This window comes from Rhinolophus sinicus, linkage group LG16 (assembly GCF_036562045.2).
Source record: "Rhinolophus sinicus isolate RSC01 linkage group LG16, ASM3656204v1, whole genome shotgun sequence".
Lineage (NCBI taxonomy): Eukaryota > Metazoa > Chordata > Mammalia > Chiroptera > Rhinolophidae > Rhinolophus > Rhinolophus sinicus.
In genome coordinates, this window is record NC_133765.1 from 28,857,900 (window position 1) to 28,877,046 (window position 19,147).

General features: G+C 54.1%; 1 protein-coding gene and 1 long non-coding RNA gene across 6 annotated transcripts in view; both read left to right on the top strand.

Moving 5' to 3' along the window:
* TESC (tescalcin) overlaps window positions 1-19,147 on the top strand; it is a 54,923-nt gene that overhangs the window by 19,551 nt on the left and 16,225 nt on the right. For both annotated transcript variants that reach the window (XR_002139398.2, XM_019753958.2), the window contains exon 2: window positions 9,275-9,344. Coding sequence is in view for 1 of the 2 variants with exons in the window: in XM_019753958.2 (XP_019609517.1) it covers window positions 9,275-9,344 (70 nt within the window). In the remaining variant the exon portion in view is untranslated. The remainder of the gene's footprint in view (window positions 1-9,274; window positions 9,345-19,147) is intronic.
* Window positions 3,526-8,630, top strand: LOC141569136 (uncharacterized). 4 transcript variants are annotated; one of them, XR_012492542.1, is made up of 3 exons: window positions 3,526-6,161; window positions 6,301-7,139; window positions 7,278-8,630. It is a non-coding gene; the product is annotated as an uncharacterized LOC141569136 (long non-coding RNA). The 4 variants fall into 4 exon arrangements; XR_012492543.1 differs by having other exon boundaries at window positions 3,526-4,210; window positions 4,488-6,161; window positions 6,301-8,630; XR_012492544.1 differs by having other exon boundaries at window positions 3,637-3,655; window positions 3,795-6,161; window positions 6,301-8,630.

Below are 19,147 nucleotides of genomic sequence, written 5' to 3' on the forward strand. Positions count from 1 at the left end.
AATTGGTGAAACATACCATGAACTATTTGACCAATCTGCTTTCGGTGCGGGTATTTAGGTTGAGTCCCATTTTTAAGCTATTATAAAGAATTCAAAGGTGAACCCATGTGTGTATTCATTGTTGTTTTACCTGTTGGATTTATTTTTCAGGATAAATTCCTGCTGGGTCGAATTACCGAGCTTTTCAAGTAAACTTTTTGTTGTGATATAACATGCATATAGAAAAAAGTGCCTCACTCATAAGTGTACTACTGTTCCATGAACTTTCTGAGAACACATCAGTATAACCTTTACTTGGATCAAGAAACACAATATTCCCAGTACCCAGAAGTCCCCTCATACCCCATTCAAATTACTGCCCCCCATCAAGGACAGCCACTATTCTGACGTTTTTTAAAATTAAGACTTTGTTATTGTTGTTGTTTTTATTATTATTGGGGCAGTGTTAGGTTCCCAGCAAAATTCAGGGGAAGGCCCAAGTCTTTCCCATACAGCTCCTTCCCTCACACATGCAGCCTCCCTCACTATCTACATCCCCTACCGGAGTTTTGTTCTAATCCATGAACCTACACTGACATCATTGTCACCCAAAGTCCATAGTGTACATCACTCTTGGTGTTGGGCTTTCTGTGGGTTTGGACACATGTATGTGGCATGTTCCATCATTATGGTACCATACAGAGTAGTCACAGCCCTAAAAATCTTCTGTGTCCCACCTGCTTATCCCTCGCCCCTCAATACCTGGCAACCACTGACCTTGTTACTGTCTCCATAGTTTTGCCTTTTCCAGGATGTCACGTAGTTGGAATCATGCACTATGGAGCCTTTCTATCCTGACGTCTAACGCTGTAGATGAGTTTTGCCTGCTTTTGAACTTCATGTAAATGGAATCCTAAAGTGTGTGCCCTTTCGTGTCTGGCTTTTTTTGCTTGGCATTACGTTTTTGAAAACTCACCCAAGTTATTGCACATATTGTTTGTTCATGTTTGTTGCTGTATACTATTCCATTATTTGACTATACCACACTTTTACACTTTATCCTGCCATCGCTGTGCATTTGAGTGGTTTCCAGCTTCGGGCTATTCAAATCTTACTGCCACAGGTATTCTTGTACACATCCCAAGTACACTGTTGTGATGCGTACCTAGGAGTGGAATTGCTAGGCCATCGGGTATCCAAATACCCTTGCTGGCATACATGTGATATAAAACGGCCATATTTACTCCAGAAAGGCAATAATTGCTCCTGGTGGTTACCTAACTTTGCTGTCAGTTTCTACATCTGTAGCGTGGGGCTATAACCCCATCTCAGGATATCAAGAAGAAGAGACGCTTAACGCATAGAGATAAGCACCGAGCACATAGCGAGCTCGCAGTACCGGTGAGCAGTCATAATGAATATTTTCTAGCTAACAACAGCCTCTTGAGAGGCTTGAGAATTCTGAGCTACAGCTTCTTAGAGATCACAGCTTGAGCCTGAGGCCAAAAAAAAAAAAAAAAAAAAAAATTGAACACGAAGAAAGGTGAGCAATTGGCCTCAGAAATGAGCTCCCTCTGGAACAAGAGAAGGCACTTAGGGGACAGGAAATGCTATGACGATGGTGGCGGGAGATAGCAGTTTCCCAGTCCAGCTCCTATTTGGAGAAGCTTTACCCACACTGTATATAGTCCCCAGGACCCAGACCTCAAGGCTTTGAACTCCAGGATGTTCTGGGAAACAGGCAATATGTAGTGATTAAGGGCAGACTTGGAATTGAGTCCCAGCTCTGCCATTTACTCATTGTGTGACCATAAGCACTCTCTGAACTCTGCTTTGCAAATTATAAAACAGAGAAAAAAGTATCTACTCACTCAGGTTTTGAGAATGAAGAGAGAAGGTGCATATACATTTTTAATATTGTGTTTCATAAAGTAAGCACTCGCGTGTAGGAACCCTTATAAAACCTGGAACCCACAAGGTCTGCTCTGAGCTGTGGAAGAAACATGGCCCACCAGCCAAAAATGGTAATTAAAAAGAAAAAAAACCGGGCCCGCCCGGTGGCTCAGGAGGTTAGACCTCCGTGCTCCTAACTCCAAAGGCTGCCAGTTCGATTCCCACGTGGGCCAGTGGGCTCTCACCCACAAGGTTGCCGGTCAATTCCTCGAGTCCCGCAAGGGATGGTGGGCTCTGCCCCCTGCAACTAAGATTGAACACGGCACCTTGAGCTGAGCTGCCTCCCCGCATGGCTCAGTTGTTGGTTGGAGCGCCGGCTCTCACCCACAAGGTTGCCGGTTCAATTCCTCGAGTCCCGCAAGGGATGGTGGGCTCTGCCCCCTGCAACTAAGATTGAACACGGCACCTTGAGCTGAGCTGCCTTCCCGGATGGCTCAGTTGTTGGTTGAGCGCAGGCTCTCAACCACAAGGTTGCCGGTTCAATTCCTCGAGTCCCGCAAGGGATGGTGGGCTCTGCCCACTGCAACTGAGATTGAACACGGCACCTTGAGCTGAGCTGCCCCCGGATGCCTCAGTTGTTGGTTGGAGCGCAGGCTCTCAGCCACAAGGTTGCCGGTTCAATTCCTCGAGTCCCGCAAGGGATGGTGGGCTCTGTCCCCTGCAACTAAGATTGAACACGGCACCTGGAGCTGAGCTGCCTCCCCGCATGGCTCAGTTGTTGGTTGGAGCGCCGGCTCTCACCCACAGGGTTGCCGGTTCAATTCCTCGAGTCCCGCAAGGGATGGTGGGCTCTGCCCCCTGCAACTAAGATTGAACACGGCACCTTGAGCTGAGCTGCCTCCCCGCATGGCTCAGTTGTTGGTTGGAGCGCCGGCTCTCACCCACAAGGTTGCCGGTTCAATTCTCGAGTCCCGCAAGGGATGGTGGGCTCTGCCCCCTGCAACTAAGATTGAACACGGCACCTTGAGCTGAGCTGCCTCCCCGCATGGCTCAGTTGTTGGTTGGAGCGCCGGCTCTCACCCACAAGGTTGCCGGTTCAATTCCCCGAGTCCCGCAAGGGATGGTGGGCTCTGCCCCCTGCAACTAAGATTGAACACGGCACCTTGAGCTGAGCTGCCTCCCGCATGGCTCAGTTGTTGGTTGGAGCGCCGGCTCTCAGCCACAAGGTTGCCGGTTCAATTCCTCGAGTCCCGCAAGGGATGGTGGGCTCTGCCCCCTGCAACTAAGATTGAACACGGCACCTTGAGCTGAGCTGCCTTCCGGGATGGCTCAGTTGTTGGTTGGAGCGCAGGCTCTCAACCACAAGGTTGCCGGTTCAATTCCTCGAGTCCCGCAAGGGATGGTGGGCTCTGTCCCCTGCAACTAAGATTGAACACGGCACCTGGAGCTGAGCTGCCTCCCCGCATGGCTCAGTTGTTGGTTGGAGCGCCGGCTCTCACCCACAGGGTTGCCGGTTCAATTCCTCGAGTCCCGCAAGGGATGGTGGGCTCTGCCCCCTGCAACTAAGATTGAACACGGCACCTTGAGCTGAGCTGCCTCCCGCATGGCTCAGTTGTTGGTTGGAGCGCAGGCTCTCACCACAAGGTTGCCGGTTCAATTCTCGAGTCCCGCAAGGGATGGTGGGCTCTGCCCCCTGCAACTAAGATTGAACACGGCACCTTGAGCTGAGCTGCCTCCCCGCATGGCTCAGTTGTTGGTTGGAGCGCCGGCTCTCACCCACAAGGTTGCCGGTTCAATTCTCGAGTCCCGCAAGGGATGGTGGGCTCTGCCCCCTGCAACTAAGATTGAACACGGCACCTTGAGCTGAGCTGCCTCCCCGCATGGCTCAGTTGTTGGTTGGAGCGCAGGCTCTCAGCCACAAGGTTGCCGGTTCAATTCCTCGAGTCCCGCAAGGGATGGTGGGCTCTGCCCCCTGCAACTAAGATTGAACACGGCACCTTGAGCTGAGCTGCCTTCCCGGATGGCTCAGTTGTTGGTTGAGCGCAGGCTCTCAACCACAAGGTTGCCGGTTCAATTCCTCGAGTCCCGCAAGGGATGGTGGGCTCTGCCCCCTGCAACTGAGATTGAACACGGCACCTTGAGCTGAGCTGCCCCCGGATGCCTCAGTTGTTGGTTGGAGCGCAGTCTCTCAGCCACAAGGTTGCCGGTCAATTCCTCGAGTCCCGCAAGGGATGGTGGGCTCTGCCCCCTGCAACTAAGATTGAACACGGCACCTTGAGCTGAGCTGCCTCCCCGCATGGCTCAGTTGTTGGTTGGAGCGCAGGCTCTCACCCACAAGGTTGCCGGTTCAATTCCTCGAGTCCCGCAAGGGATGGTGGGCTCTGACCCTGCAACTAAGATTGAACACGGCACCTTGAGCTGAGCTGCCTCCCCGCATGGCTCAGTTGTTGGTTGGAGCGCAGGCTCTCAGCCACAAGGTTGCCGGTTCAATTCCTCGAGTCCCGCAAGGGATGGTGGGCTCTGCCCACTGCAACTAAGATTGAACACGGCACCTTGAGCTGAGCTGCCCCCGGATGCCTCAGTTGTTGGTTGGAGCGCAGGCTCTCAGCCACAAGGTTGCCGGTTCAATTCCTCGAGTCCCGCAAGGGATGGTGGGCTCTGCCCCCTGCAACTAAGATTGAACACGGCACCTTGAGCTGAGCTGCCTCCCCGCATGGCTCAGTTGTTGGTTGGAGCGCAGGCTCTCACCCACAGGGTTGCCGGTTCAATTCCTCGAGTCCCGCAAGGGATGGTGGGCTCTGCCCCCTGCAACTAAGATTGAACACGGCACCTTGAGCTGAGCTGCCTCCCGCATGGCTCAGTTGTTGGTTGGAGCGCAGGCTCTCACCCACAAGGTTGCCGGTTCAATTCCCCGAGTCCCGCAAGGGATGGTGGGCTCTGCCCCCTGCAACTAAGATTGAACACGGCACCTTGAGCTGAGCTGCCTCCCCGCATGGCTCAGTTGTTGGTTGGAGCGCCGGCTCTCACCCACAAGGTTGCCGGTTCAATTCCTCGAGTCCCGCAAGGGATGGTGGGCTCTGCCCCCTGCAACTAAGATTGAACACGGCACCTTGAGCTGAGCTGCCTCCCCGCATGGCTCAGTTGTTGGTTGGAGCGCCGGCTCTCAGCCACAAGGTTGCCGGTTCAATTCCTCGAGTCCCGCAAGGGATGGTGGGCTCTGCCCCCTGCAACTAAGATTGAACACGGCACCTTGAGCTGAGCTGCCTCCCCGCATGGCTCAGTTGTTGGTTGGAGCGCCGGCTCTCACCCACAAGGTTGCCGGTTCAATTCCTCGAGTCCCGCAAGGGATGGTGGGCTCTGCCCCCTGCAACTAAGATTGAACACGGCACCTTGAGCTGAGCTGCCTTCCCGGATGGCTCAGTTGTTGGTTGAGCGCAGGCTCTCAACCACAAGGTTGCCGGTTCAATTCCTCGAGTCCCGCAAGGGATGGTGGGCTCTGCCCACTGCAACTGAGATTGAACACGGCACCTTGAGCTGAGCTGCCCCCGGATGGCTCAGTTGTTGGTTGAGCGCAGGCTCTCAACCACAAGGTTGCCGGTTCAATTCCTCGAGTCCCGCAAGGGATGGTGGGCTCTGCCCCCTGCAACTGAGATTGAACACGGCACCTTGAGCTGAGCTGCCTCCCCGCATGGCTCAGTTGTTGGTTGGAGCGCCGGCTCTCACCCACAAGGTTGCCGGTTCAATTCCTCGAGTCCCGCAAGGGATGGTGGGCTCTGCCCCCTGCAACTAAGATTGAACACGGCACCTTGAGCTGAGCTGCCTCCCCGCATGGCTCAGTTGTTGGTTGGAGCGCCGGCTCTCACCCACAAGGTTGCCGGTTCAATTCCTCGAGTCCCGCAAGGGATGGTGGGCTCTGCCCCCTGCAACTAAGATTGAACACGGCACCTTGAGCTGAGCTGCCTCCCCGCATGGCTCAGTTGTTGGTTGGAGCGCCGGCTCTCACCCACAAGGTTGCCGGTTCAATTCCTCGAGTCCCGCAAGGGATGGTGGGCTCTGCCCCCTGCAACTAAGATTGAACACGGCACCTTGAGCTGAGCTGCCTCCCCGCATGGCTCAGTTGTTGGTTGGAGCGCCGGCTCTCACCCACAGGGTTGCCGGTTCAATTCCTCGAGTCCCGCAAGGGATGGTGGGCTCTGCCCCCTGCAACTAAGATTGAACACGGCACCTTGAGCTGAGCTGCCTCCCGCATGGCTCAGTTGTTGGTTGGAGCGCAGGCTCTCACCCACAAGGTTGCCGGTTCAATTCCCCGAGTCCCGCAAGGGATGGTGGGCTCTGCCCCCTGCAACTAAGATTGAATACGGCACCTTGAGCTGAGCTGCCTTCCGGGATGGCTCAGTTGTTGGTTGAGCGCAGGCTCTCAACCACAAGGTTGCCGGTTCAATTCCTCGAGTCCCGCAAGGGATGGTGGGCTCTGCCCCCTGCAACTAAGATTGAACACGGCACCTTGAGCTGAGCTGCCTCCCCGCATGGCTCAGTTGTTGGTTGGAGCGCCGGCTCTCACCCACAAGGTTGCCGGTTCAATTCCTCGAGTCCCGCAAGGGATGGTGGGCTCTGCCCCCTGCAACTAAGATTGAACACGGCACCTTGAGCTGAGCTGCCTCCCCGCATGGCTCAGTTGTTGGTTGGAGCGCCGGCTCTCACCCACAAGGTTGCCGGTTCAATTCCTCGAGTCCCGCAAGGGATGGTGGGCTCTGCCCCCTGCAACTAAGATTGAACACGGCACCTTGAGCTGAGCTGCCTCCCCGCATGGCTCAGTTGTTGGTTGGAGCGCCGGCTCTCACCCACAAGGTTGCCGGTTCAATTCTCGAGTCCCGCAAGGGATGGTGGGCTCTGCCCCCTGCAACTAAGATTGAACACGGCACCTTGAGCTGAGCTGCCTCCCCGCATGGCTCAGTTGTTGGTTGGAGCGCCGGCTCTCACCCACAGGGTTGCCGGTTCAATTCCTCGAGTCCCGCAAGGGATGGTGGGCTCTGCCCCCTGCAACTAAGATTGAACACGGCACCTTGAGCTGAGCTGCCTTCCCGGATGGCTCAGTTGTTGGTTGGAGCGCAGGCTCTCAGCCACAAGGTTGCCGGTTCAATTCCTCGAGTCCCGCAAGGGATGGTGGGCTCTGCCCCCTGCAACTAAGATTGAACACGGCACCTTGAGCTGAGCTGCCTCCCCGCATGGCTCAGTTGTTGGTTGGAGCGCCGGCTCTCACCCACAAGGTTGCCGGTTCAATTCTCGAGTCCCGCAAGGGATGGTGGGCTCTGCCGCCTGCAACTAAGATTGAACACGGCACCTTGAGCTGAGCTGCCTCCCTCATGGCTCAGTTGTTGGTTGGAGCGCAGGCTCTCACCCACAAGGTTGCCGGTTCAATTCCTCGAGTCCCGCAAGGGATGGTGGGCTCTGCCGCCTGCAACTAAGATTGAACACGGCACCTTGAGCTGAGCTGCCTCCCTCATGGCTCAGTTGTTGGTTGGAGCGCAGGCTCTCACCCACAAGGTTGCCGGTTCAATTCCTCGAGTCCCGCAAGGGATGGTGGGCTCTGCCCCCTGCAACTAAGATTGAACACGGCACCTTGAGCTGAGCTGCCTCCCCGCATGGCTCAGTTGTTGGTTGGAGCGCCGGCTCTCACCCACAAGGTTGCCGGTTCAATTCCTCGAGTCCCGCAAGGGATGGTGGGCTCTGCGCCCTGCAACTAAGATTGAACACGGCACCTTGAGCTGAGCTGCCTCCCCGCATGGCTCAGTTGTTGGTTGGAGCGCCGGCTCTCACCCACAAGGTTGCCGGTTCAATTCCTCGAGTCCCGCAAGAGATGGTGGGCTCTGCGCCCTGCAACTAAGATTGAACACGGCACCTTTAGCTGAGCCTCCTCCCCGCATGGCTCAGTTGTTGGTTGGAGCGCCGGCTCTCACCCACAAGGTTGCCGGTTCAATTCCTCGAGTCCCGCAAGGGATGGTGGGCTCTGCGCCCTGCAACTAAGATTGAACACGGCACCTTGAGCTGAGCTGCCTCCCCGCATGGCTCAGTTGTTGGTTGGAGCGCCGGCTCTCACCCACAGGGTTGCCGGTTCAATTCCTCAAGTCCCGCAAGGGATGGTGGGCTCTGCCCCCTGCAACTAAGATTGAACACGGCACCTTGAGCTGAGCTGCCTTCCCGCATGGCTCAGTTGTTGGTTGGAGCGCCGGCTCTCACCCACAAGGTTGCCGGTTCAATTCCTCGAGTCCCGCAAGGGATGGTGGGCTCTGCCCCCTGCAACTGAGATTGAACACGGCACCTTGAGCTGAGCTGCCTCCCCGCATGGCTCAGTTGTTGGTTGGAGCGCCGGCTCTCAGCCACAAGGTTGCCGGTTCAATTCCTCGAGTCCCGCAAGGGATGGTGGGCTCTGCCCCCTGCAACTAAGATTGAACACGGCACCTTGAGCTGAGCTGCCGCTGAGCTCCGGGATGGCTCAGTTGGTTGGAGTGCATCCTCTCAACCACAAAGGTTGCTAGTTCGACTCCCGCAAAGAATGGTGGGCTGTGCCCCCTGCAACTAGCAACGGCAACTGGACCTGGAGCTGAGCTGTGCCCTCCACAACTAAGACTGAAAGGACAACAACTTGACTTGGGAAAAAGGCCTGGAAGTACATGCTGTTTCCCAATAAAGTCCTGTTCCTCTTCCCCAGTTAATATATATATATATATATATATATATATATATATATATATATATATATTCAACTAAAGAAAAAAAGAAAAAAAACCTCTTGTACTTAGGTTTTCTCAGTTTTAGATTATGGGGGAGTCTAAATACATTGTTCACAGCAGCGGTTATCAAAATTGTGTTTCTTTCCCTTCCCCACTTCCCTGTCCTACCAGATTCCCCATACATCTCTCACCACAGGGCTCCCAAGTCACTTCAAGCACCAACCTGAACCACTTTTGACCGTTTGCTACTTCTCTGTCTCTTAATAGGTGACTTCACAAAGCCCCTTTCTCCACTAGGAAAGAAGCCATCTTCAGGAGTGGAAGAGGAGACAGTCGGACAAGCCAACATCTCTTTAGCGGGTTTGGGGAGGAGAAAGTAACCTGGCTCATGATTGTGCAGCCCCACGAGCTGTTAATATTAGTAGTAGTTGTATTATTGCTAAGGGGATCGGAACTAACGACCCAGAGCTTCATCACAGGATGAATGGGAAACCCTTTTTGGTTTCCCCATCCGGCGCTCGGGTTTGCCAGGTGGGAGATGGCAGGAGAATGAATGGAAGGAGGGTGGGGGTGAGGCAGAAGAGTGGCTCCAGCCCCCGCTGGTAGCTCCAAGTTCAGCGGTCAGTGATGTCTTTCCCTCTCTCATTTTGTTTCTTCCTTTCACTTCACAGTCTCCTCAGACCAGATCGAGCAGCTGCACCGGAGGTTTAAGCAGCTGAGTGGAGACCAGCCTACTATTCGGTAAGATCGTCAGCTGAGTTTGGGTGCTGGGCAGGTCCATGGCTCTTGGGAATTTCTCCTTCTGTGTATCTTTCCTTGACTGCAGAGCGACTCTGGGAGAACTCCTGGGTTGCTCGTTTTCTGAGGCACACTGGTAGTTGTTTTAATTATTCTCGTCACTTCTAGACAAGATGTTCTCCACTAGGAGAAAAACAGCCACACTGTTTGTACAGGAAGCAGAAACTTATAACTAGAGTGAAGAGAAGGGGTGAACAGCTAGCCAGCCATTCTTGCCTTACCTGGCCTTCCTCAAATGGAACATGCCTTGGAATCCCAGACACATATTGAGGACCTATTAAATGCCAGGATCTTGCCCACTGCTGGGCATCCAAAGATGAATAAATTGTGGTGCAGCCCAGTTCAGGGGCTCCGATGTTGTCAGGAGTCCCCATCTCTTCTTGACTCTGCTATCCCTGCCTTGTTAGCTCCAACCTTAGTTAAGACGGTGGGTGGCAACCTCAGATTTCGGTCAAGAAAACTCACCCTCCTACACTGCGTTTTTCATGTGCATCTTTCAGGAGGTGTGCAGGTTACTTTTTTGAGGACGAATGCTTTGACCTCTGTTCCTTCTTCTAGGAGAATGAGTTCAGTCTTAGGTGGTGGTTGAGTTTTTTGGAATCAGGTTAGTGAGAGACCCTACTCAGTGAGTGGATCCAAGTTGGTGAGGAAGCTTTGAGGTGAACCAGAGCAAGCAGAGTTTCCAATATACAGTGAATACTGTTCGACTGGAAACTTCCTAACAGATGTAGTTTCCTAAAATAAACATTCAAGGTCCCAAGGTTACAGTGTTGGCAGTTTGGAAAGAAACCTTTCAAAAGTCCTTTCCCTTAGTACACAGACTTAAATTTCAGTAAGTTTTATGGAAGCTGATATGTAAATATCTCCTTTCTCCTGTCTTTCCAAACAAAGACATGTTGTTAATCCATTGCACTCTATTGTCAAAGCATCCATTTCCAGAGTTTAGGTTCTGGTGGTCTCAAGATTCTTGCAGCCTCCAGTCTCAAGGCAGATTTGAGACAATCAGAACTTAACACCTTTAATTCTGCTCATCTCACTGACTAAACCCATTGAAAGAAAGAGCAGAGCCCAGCAAAAGGTCAGCTGGCTTCTCATTGGCTCTGGTGGGGTCACATGACCGAGTCTGAGCCAATCCCCATGATGGGCTAGAAATGCAAATTGTTTTTCCCAGGGCTGTGAGGGATTGGGGCTGGGTCATGAGCCAAGAGCAAGGATGGGGGTGGAGTGGTGTCTCAGGGCAAGGCGGGCCTTCGGGGGCCGAGGTCCAAGGAGTGGGTGCAGGGTGGGAACACCTCAGCAGGGCACCTTGATGTCTAACCAGAGGTGACACCTTTGCATGCTGGATTTTGGAACATGAAGTGTCAAGGACATTATTCGTGCAGAAGTTCATGGGTGCTTGCTCTGTGCCAGGTGCTCAGTACCTGTTCTGGTGGGCCTGACCACCATGCAGCTCACAGTGGGGGATGTGCCAAGGCAGAGCCCACTTTCTCAAGGTAATTTTCTAGCACGCTGCATCCCCAGCCCCGTAACAAGCCGCCTGGGCTTCCCGCTCTTATGGGTCTATGGTCTATGGGTCTAGGCTGGTAAGCGGCTTCAGGTTCAAATTGCACATGTGTTTAATTTTCAGACTTGGGGGAAGCAGAAACAAAAACCCAGACTTGGGAAACAAGTCGTATTTGAATCTTCTGTATCGCGGGCTGTGTGACTGTGGATTAGTCGCTCCATTTCTCTGAGCTTGTCTCATCTGTCAAGTGTGTCTCAAGTGAGCATTAAAGACAAGCGGGTGTGTGTAGGACGATCCCGCCCTGAGCTGGGTTTGCTGGCATTTGGCAGACAGGCTGTCGTCATTCCACCCTTTCCTGAGGCCGTGAGGATCCAGCTTGAGACGCCCAAGTATATTATTGCTGGGGTGGGAGAGGAGGTGGGGAGCACACATGCTGTGAGAAGAGGAGGCTGCGGTGCCATTGGAGGCCCCTCCCACTTTGAGGTTCTAGCATCTGAACCTCAAATTGTCTAGCAGCCCCCCAGGGGCTTTGCAAAGACTTACTGAAATGGTGTGCTCCATACGGATTCTTCCCAATTTTCGTAGTGTGCGCACGAATAACCCGGGAATCTTGCTAAAATGCAGGTTTGGCTTCAGTGGGTCTGGGGTGGGGTCTGAGACTCTGCATTTCTAACAGTCACAGCTGCTGCAAGTTCCTTGACTGCACTGAGTCAAAAGGCACAGCGCCTGGAGTGTAGTGAGAGCTCAGCAAACGCTGCTTCGTTGAAGCTGTTCCCCACCAGCCAGGCTGAACGCCACCCTGGCCTCAGCCATCTGTCTGTCTGCTTTCCTCAAACCCATAGCCTCCTGCCTTTTCACACATCGGTCTTGACTAAATCCAACACATCGGTTGGGTCTCAGCAGGAAAGTCTGTCCTGACCCCCCACCCCAGACCTGGTCAGCACCCCTGACAGGATGTCAAGGCCCCTTTCCTTTTCCTCTGTCGCGGTGACAGCATGTGTCGTCATATCGGGTGCCTGACACATCTGTTTCTGCCTCCCCGACTGGACAGTGAATGCAAACGTGTGCATGGGTGACCTGGGAACCTTGTTAACATGCAGGTTTTGATTCAGTCTGGAGTGGGCCTTGGCACTCTGCATTCCTAACTGGTGTGAGTGGGTTCTGGTCAGGTTGGCCTCACCCAGCACCAAGGACGCCCAGTAGGCCTTCCAGGCATGGGTGGGTGGGGGCTGCACCCCCCCGCAGGTGTGCGGCGGCCCATTGCAGGCTCCTGCCTCCCCCTCCTCATGGCCAGGCCAGGGCTGGAGAATGGGAGCCGCTGGCTCTGCCCACCCACCCTGCACTCTGTCTGCCCCGTTCCTGCACACCCCCACCCCCACCCGGGACCACCATAGGTATCGCCCTTTCCACACCTGCCCTCTCCAAGTCCTGAGTGTGTCTGTCTGGACCCAGTGAGCAGCTCCTGCTCCCCAGCCCTCAGGGGCTCCCCAGTCCTCAGGGGCTCCCCAGTGCCCTCAATGTCGTGTCCACGCTCCTTAGCTGGGACCCACCAAGTTCTTCAGATGCTCACCTCTTCGCTGAAATCTCAGTGTAGACATCACCTCTTCCAAGATACACCTCCTGCCCCCTGCACTCCCACAGCCTCCTCTGGGGGTACCCATCCCAACATCTACCCAGCCCCCCTTCCAGCCACCTCCCCTAACAGACTGTTGGCCCCTGGGGGCAGGGCAGGAGCTAGGTCTTTTTCCCTGGCCCTAGTACTGAGTCGGGGGCTTGAAACTGAGTAGCTACTATGGGAATATTTGGGTGAATGAATGAATGAAGCAAAGGAGTGAGGAACAAGTGAGTATAATGACCAGAAAGTCCTTTATATCATCCAAAAAGCATGGGGTAGATGAGACCCATTACTAATAGTATTTCCTTCATTGGGTTTACACATTCCCAGTAAAAGAATTTATCTGGGGCCCCCGGCACGTAGGAACTGTCCACAAATGCAAGCTATTATTTGAGCATGTTTTGTGTGCTGCCCGGCTGGAGCGTGTTACTTCAGTCTTATAACACCCCACAGGAAGTAGTGGTAGGAACGCCTATTCTCCCCGTTTTGCAGACAGGAAAGGCTCAGAGAGGCCACCCAGCTGGCCTGGGTCACAGCTCATGAGTTGGAGGAGTTGGGATTTGAACCAGTGCTGAGATCCTGCTGTAAGGAAGCTGGGGCCATTGCCTTGATGTGCCAGTTAGCCTCAGTCTCCCCGCTTTGCCATCTGAGGACTCTGGGGAGGGGGTGTGTAGTTCCCATCAGTGCAGCCCCTGCTGGGAGGTTACTGTCAGCTGCACACTGTGACTTCCAGCTGAGGCCTGTAGGAAGGAGGTGGACTGACCACAGGTCTTATGCAAACAGGCCTGCAGGAAGGGCCTCCTCCCTGTCTCCCGGAACTGGTTTGCCTAATTCTAACCCGCCCTCTGGGGCCTCGAGAAGGGAGATGGGGCAGCTTTTCGGGCGCCCTGGGCTTTCCTGTCCATCCTCCCAGGGCAAAAGGAATGAGCAGCCGTGGACTGTGTTCTGGTCCCCAGTGCTGTTCCCCCTCTGCCAGGGGTTTCCTGAGTGACCCCAGGCCAGGCCTTCACTCTCTCTGATCACCGGTCACATCCATGGGGCCTGGATGTCATGCTGGGGTTTTAGAGCAGGAAATGGATTCATTTCTTTAGCGTTTGGAAGACTGTTGGTGGAAGCTGGCTGGGTTGTGGGGACGTTTGTCCCATAAGAAAGGTGTTGACTAGGGTCCCCCAGAGTGGCCCCCAGCACCCCAGTCTGTGAGCGGATGTGGGAATCAGTTCCCTTGCACCCTCCCTCTCAGAGGGGCAAGGTGCCTGAGAGCATATTAGGAGTTTTTTAATATCTCAAGTGCAGAAGGCCCTTGAAAGTGAGCCGCAGGCTTTGTACATAGTAAGATTTGTAAGTTGCATTTAAAAGCTTAACACAGAATTGGGATTCGGAATTTGTGACTTTTATAAATTGAAAATAGCTTTAAAAAAAATCTCACAGGGTGAAACCTGCCAAAACTGATTTTCATTTCAACCCGCTATTTCCCACCCTTGTTTCGTCAGGTGACCTCTCTTTCTGAGAATCTTGTAAGGGTGATCAGCGATGGGTTTCCCCTGAGGTCTTTAAAGACAGGGCCTCAGGGTCCCCTCTGCATGGGTTCCTTGTGGCCCAGCACCTGATTTTTAAAAAATTTCATAGTGCTGCATTCTTTTTCTTTAAGAGGGCCCCCCAAATTATATATGTTTCAGGGCCCCCAAAACCTGAATCCACCCTGACCACAAAGCGCTGAGTTCTGAGGCCTCTTGGGGGAATGCTTGAATAGACAAAGGCCATCTGACACATTTGCTGTGCACCTAACTATGCAGAGACTTCTGTCCGCAAAGGTTTTCCTTCTGGCAAGGGGGGCCCTCGGTACACAAACCCATGAAAAGATACTAACTGTGAAGAAAAGGCAAGAATGGCTTCTTGCACTTGTTCTATCTTTCATTGGGCCCTTTAACTGGTGACTTAAAAAGAACGTTTTACTTCCTGATAGAGCTCTGGCAGGCTCACCCACGCCCAAAATTAGACGGTGGAATTCTTCAAACACAGAGATGCAGGCCGGGAGGAGGCCTGATTAGATAGGGCTACGTGTTACAGAAACATTTTTAGGCTCATCAAGCCACCCAGTATGGAGTGATTCCTGGGATAACACAACCACAGACATGCGTGCCTGGGAAGGAGAAAGAAGTGGTGTTCGTGGCTCATGGCCACCAAAGGGCAGAGCAGAGTTCAGACACGCCACCCCCAGTGCCCAGCAGAATGTCATCCCCCCAAGGCCTGTGTTGTGTCCCTCAGCACCTCCCATTGCTTTGTGGAGTCAGAGGTTAGCTCATGGCCCTGAGTATAATGGGAGCCCTAGCTGAGGGCTGACATGTGCCAGGCCCTGGGCTAAATGCGTGGTCTTGAGGTTCTCAGGACCCCTCTGAAGGTCACACCACTCCCCCACTTACATGAAGGTCTCACCGCAGAGCTGGCTGACAGACAAGCTGGAGCCCCAACCTGCTGCGATCATGACCCCAGTCGCCTTTTTCTCCAAATCCAGTCACTTGTTAACCCAGCCGCTTTGCTTTTCACCTGTCAAATGGCTGGAAACGTGCGGCTGTTTTTAGAAGGACTCACAACGGGAAGAGTTGAGGCCCTGCCTAGATCATCAGCCTGTTTCACTGTCAGTGTTCAATGCGTTCCAAGAGTTAACGAGTCCTCCCGTGAAAGCCTCGGCTCGAGTGATGCACATTTATTTAAGAAGAAAAACCTACAGTCGCTTGTAAAGCTGCCCAGGAAGCAGTGGGTGTGTGTGCGCTGTTAGGGCTGTCACACCTGCTCAGGAGGGTGTGGGGGCAGGTGGGCAAGGAGGCAGCAAGTCAGTTTGGTGTGAAAAGGTGCTAAGATGTCCCTGAAGCAGGAAGACGCTTTTTCAATGGTCTTAGATTTATTAGCAAGAACACACATACCATTTCTTTACAAAGATTCTTTCCCCAGAATTAAGCCTGGCTCAGTCGTTGCTTTTAAAAGCAGGCAGTAAGGGCCTTCCGCGGCAGGTTCTAGCTCTGATGTGGTGAGTGAAAGTGCGGCTCCCCTCCACCCCTTGTGGGGGGCTTCTGTTCTAGGGTTGTGTGTGTTTTGGGGTGTGTGGGGTGTGGAGCCAGAATGGTAACTAGCAGAGAAGCAAGTTCATTATATATCATGATAAAGAAACGGGCAGTGAGGGACCACCGTGGGGGGAAGGGCCTTGGACTAGGTGGTCAGTGAATATGCCTCTGAGGTGGGCACGTTGGGCTGAGAGCAGAATGGAGAGAAGAAGCCGGGATGTGGAGAGGAGGGAAGGGAGCTCGAGGCAGAGGGGACCACAAGTGCACAGGCGGGAGAAGGGACCGAGCCTTGTCGGCCAGAGTGGTGACAGGACCACTGCAGAGTCGGGGGCAGATCACAGAGGGTTGTCTTGGCCGTAACAAGGACTTGAGATAAAATACTCCTTCATGGTTAGAGATGCCACCTGGATGTTAATTCCCAAACTCCTGCCTCGGCCAGGACATCACCTCTGAACTCCGGACTCGTAGCAACTGCCCAACCAGTTGATGTCCAGAAGGCATCTGCCACTTACTGTGTCCCCAAGTAAGCCGCTCATTGTCCTCCCAGATGTCCCATTAGGGTGGACTTCATCTCCTACTGGGGTTCTGGCAGGAGCCTGTGTCGGGGCCCCCTGCTTCTGTGCCCACCGCCCCTCCTATGGTATTGACACGGTAATGTCCCGGGATCCTGTTACAATGGCACTTCTCTGCTCAGAACGTTCTACCTCGCCAAGAAAAAGAAAGTCAGGGCCACCGATAGCACTGTGTGCCCACAGGTCCCTGTGTGAGGGGCCCACTACCCCTCTGACCGTCTGCCCTTTGCTCCAGCCACGCGGATGTTCTTGTTCCCGCCTCAGAGCTCTAGCATACACTGTTCCATCTTTCTAGAATGCTTTTCCCTGCAGCAAAGTTTCCATTGGCACTGGGGGCTGGAGACTTCTGGGGGACAGGGGGGTGCAGTCATGTATGTGTGTGGGGTTCAGCAGCATCCCTGGCCTCCACCCACCAGACGCCAGCGGCACCCGCTCCCAGTATAACCACTCAAAATGCCTCTCGACATCACCGAGTGTCCTCCCGGGGTTGAGGACTCTGCTCACGGATCACCTTCATCACGAAGTCTTTCCTGACCACCCCATGGAGACTTTGAGCAGCTCCCTGCGGTCCCTTGTCCCGTCCCTGCTCAGCTGGCCTGCAGTGTGCTTGCCGCTGCCTGAGACACCTGTTCTCCATGTCTAGGACCCCAGGAAGGATATGTCTGTCCCGTTCGCTGCTGGAGCCAGCACCAGCGCAGTGCCGTGCATGTGGAAGGTGCTGGAATACTTGTCGCTGCCTCCGTCATAATTGAGCTCCCGGCTCAGGCATGAGCAGTTACGAGGAGAGGAGAACGTGTGTGAGGAGAGGAGTGGCAGGGAGGAACGCTGCCCCAGCTTTTGAAAGAGACATTTGCTGGGGGGTGGGGGAGCCGGGCTCTCTTGCCAGCGTCTTTTGTGCAGAAGCGTGTGGGTGGGAGAACCGTCTGGGGAGGTGAGGGAGGGCGTTCCTAGGACGGTGAAGCCAAGAAGCCAGTGCTTCTCAAACATTAACGAGCGCGCACAAATCCCCTGGGGATCGTGTTAAAAGGTGGGTTCAGAGGAAGCAGTTCTGGGCCCGGCCACGACTCTGCATTTCTCACCTAGGTAATGCTGTTGGTCCAGGGAACACACTTTGAGGAGCTCACCGTCGCCTGGGAAGACACATGCTGAATGAGATGCAGTCCCTCCTTCATGAGCCCCTATGGGGCCCCCGTGTCCCCACTGTTTAATATCCCACCACCCCGTGTGGGAAATATTAAAAGTGAACCAATGAGTGCAGGGGTGTCGGCCTGTGTTGCAAAGACCCCAGTGGCTTTCTCGGTGCTGCAGGGAGCCCTGGGCCAGCGGAGAGCGGGGAGGCTGCAGTTCTAGGCTGAGAATGTGTGGCCTCTGTGTCAACTTGGGCGTCAGGAGTCCCTGGTGGGGGTGGTCTGTGTGTGTGTGTGTGTGTGGCGGGGAGGGGGGCCAGCCCCAAGTCCAAAACCCGAAGAGAGAACTTTGCAGTTGAGCTGAACCTCGAAGCCGCTGGAAACCAACCCACACCGTGAGGCTTGAGGAAGAGCCCGGCCTGCCCTCTGTGGCTTTTTTTAGGCTTGTCCTTCCCTTGCAGGCCGGATGCTTGTCTAGCCCTCTTTCTGAGTCCCGGATGGGGCCTCTGGGGGCTGGGTGGGAGCAGATGCCCCACGAAGATCGCTGTCATGCTCTCGCTCTTTAAAACTACAACCAGAAGGAAGTAGCGAGTATGAGGAAGTGCCCGGGGCAGTCAGAACCGGATGCGAAACTCCTCTGCTGTGTGACTGTGGCGTCATCCCCACACCTCTCTGGACCTCATTTTCTCGCCTGTACCCTGGGGATTGTGGGCACGTGTGGGCGATTAAATGTGGTAGGGCACTTGGCACAGCCGGGCACAGAGAAAGCCCTTGGGGTGTGAGAGGGAAACTGCGAAACCCCAGGGCTCCAGCTCCCTGGGGGAGGCGTGGAGGCTGTGTGCTTCTGGAGCCCTTGTGGGTGAACCTCCCTTGCTGGCCACCGAGCATCCGCTCTGGCCTGACAGCAGTCACCTGTTCCCATGGCTCAGATACCTTCCGCTGAGCAGGTCTAACCAGCCCAGTGGCACCTGAGGGGCAGGTGGGGAGGAAAGAAAAGAAGACCGAAACCAACTTTTATGGAGTGTTGAACTGTGGCTATCCTTTCCCAGGCTCTGGACGCAAGGCCTGAGCCCAACTTTTTGGGAAGGGAGGTTGGCAAATAATTAGGAGGGTTCCTGATGACCAGCCGGCCGGTCCTGATGCTCATGCTGTTGCCACGGTTTCCACGTGCCCCCTAAGTCACTTGGTATCATTCTTAGCAGTAGGAGATTTCTCCACCTCCCTGCCTCGGTTTCCCCATCTTTATGATGGAGATAAATTCCTACCTTATAGGATAATAATGTAAAGCTCTTAGAACAGGACCTGACAGCTTGGGCATACATAGAGGGTTACAGCTATTATTATTATTTTAAAATCGAGAGTTCACGGTCAGGCAGTATGCTAAGTATTTTACGGGCATTTATCTCATTGAATCATCCCATTAACCCCGTGATATTATCTGGGTATTCCCACTATCCCCATTTTGAAGGTGAGAAATCCAGAGACGAGGCTGTGGCTCACCCAAGTGCCTGGTCATGGGCAGAGCTTAACCAGCCCCAAGTGTGCTTGACTTCATATCCCTTTCGATATGAGAGGTGCTAGTTTTGCACCTAATTCACAGAGGAGGAAACTGAGGCTGGGAAAGGGTTAACAGGAGCCACGACTCCTTGGCCAAAGAAACCCAGAGAGGGCTTGAGGTCTCATGCGCTAACTAAGCACATGCACTAACTGTAGCAGCCAGTCGCATCCTTTCTGTTCTCCCAACATTCCCTCTCAAGCTCCACTTGGCGCCTTTAACTTCACTGGTTCCCGTCCAGGGCGCCCGGGCATTCTGTTTCCTCCTGTGTTATGAGGAGAAAGCGGGGGGATGGCTGGGCCGGGCTAGTGCAG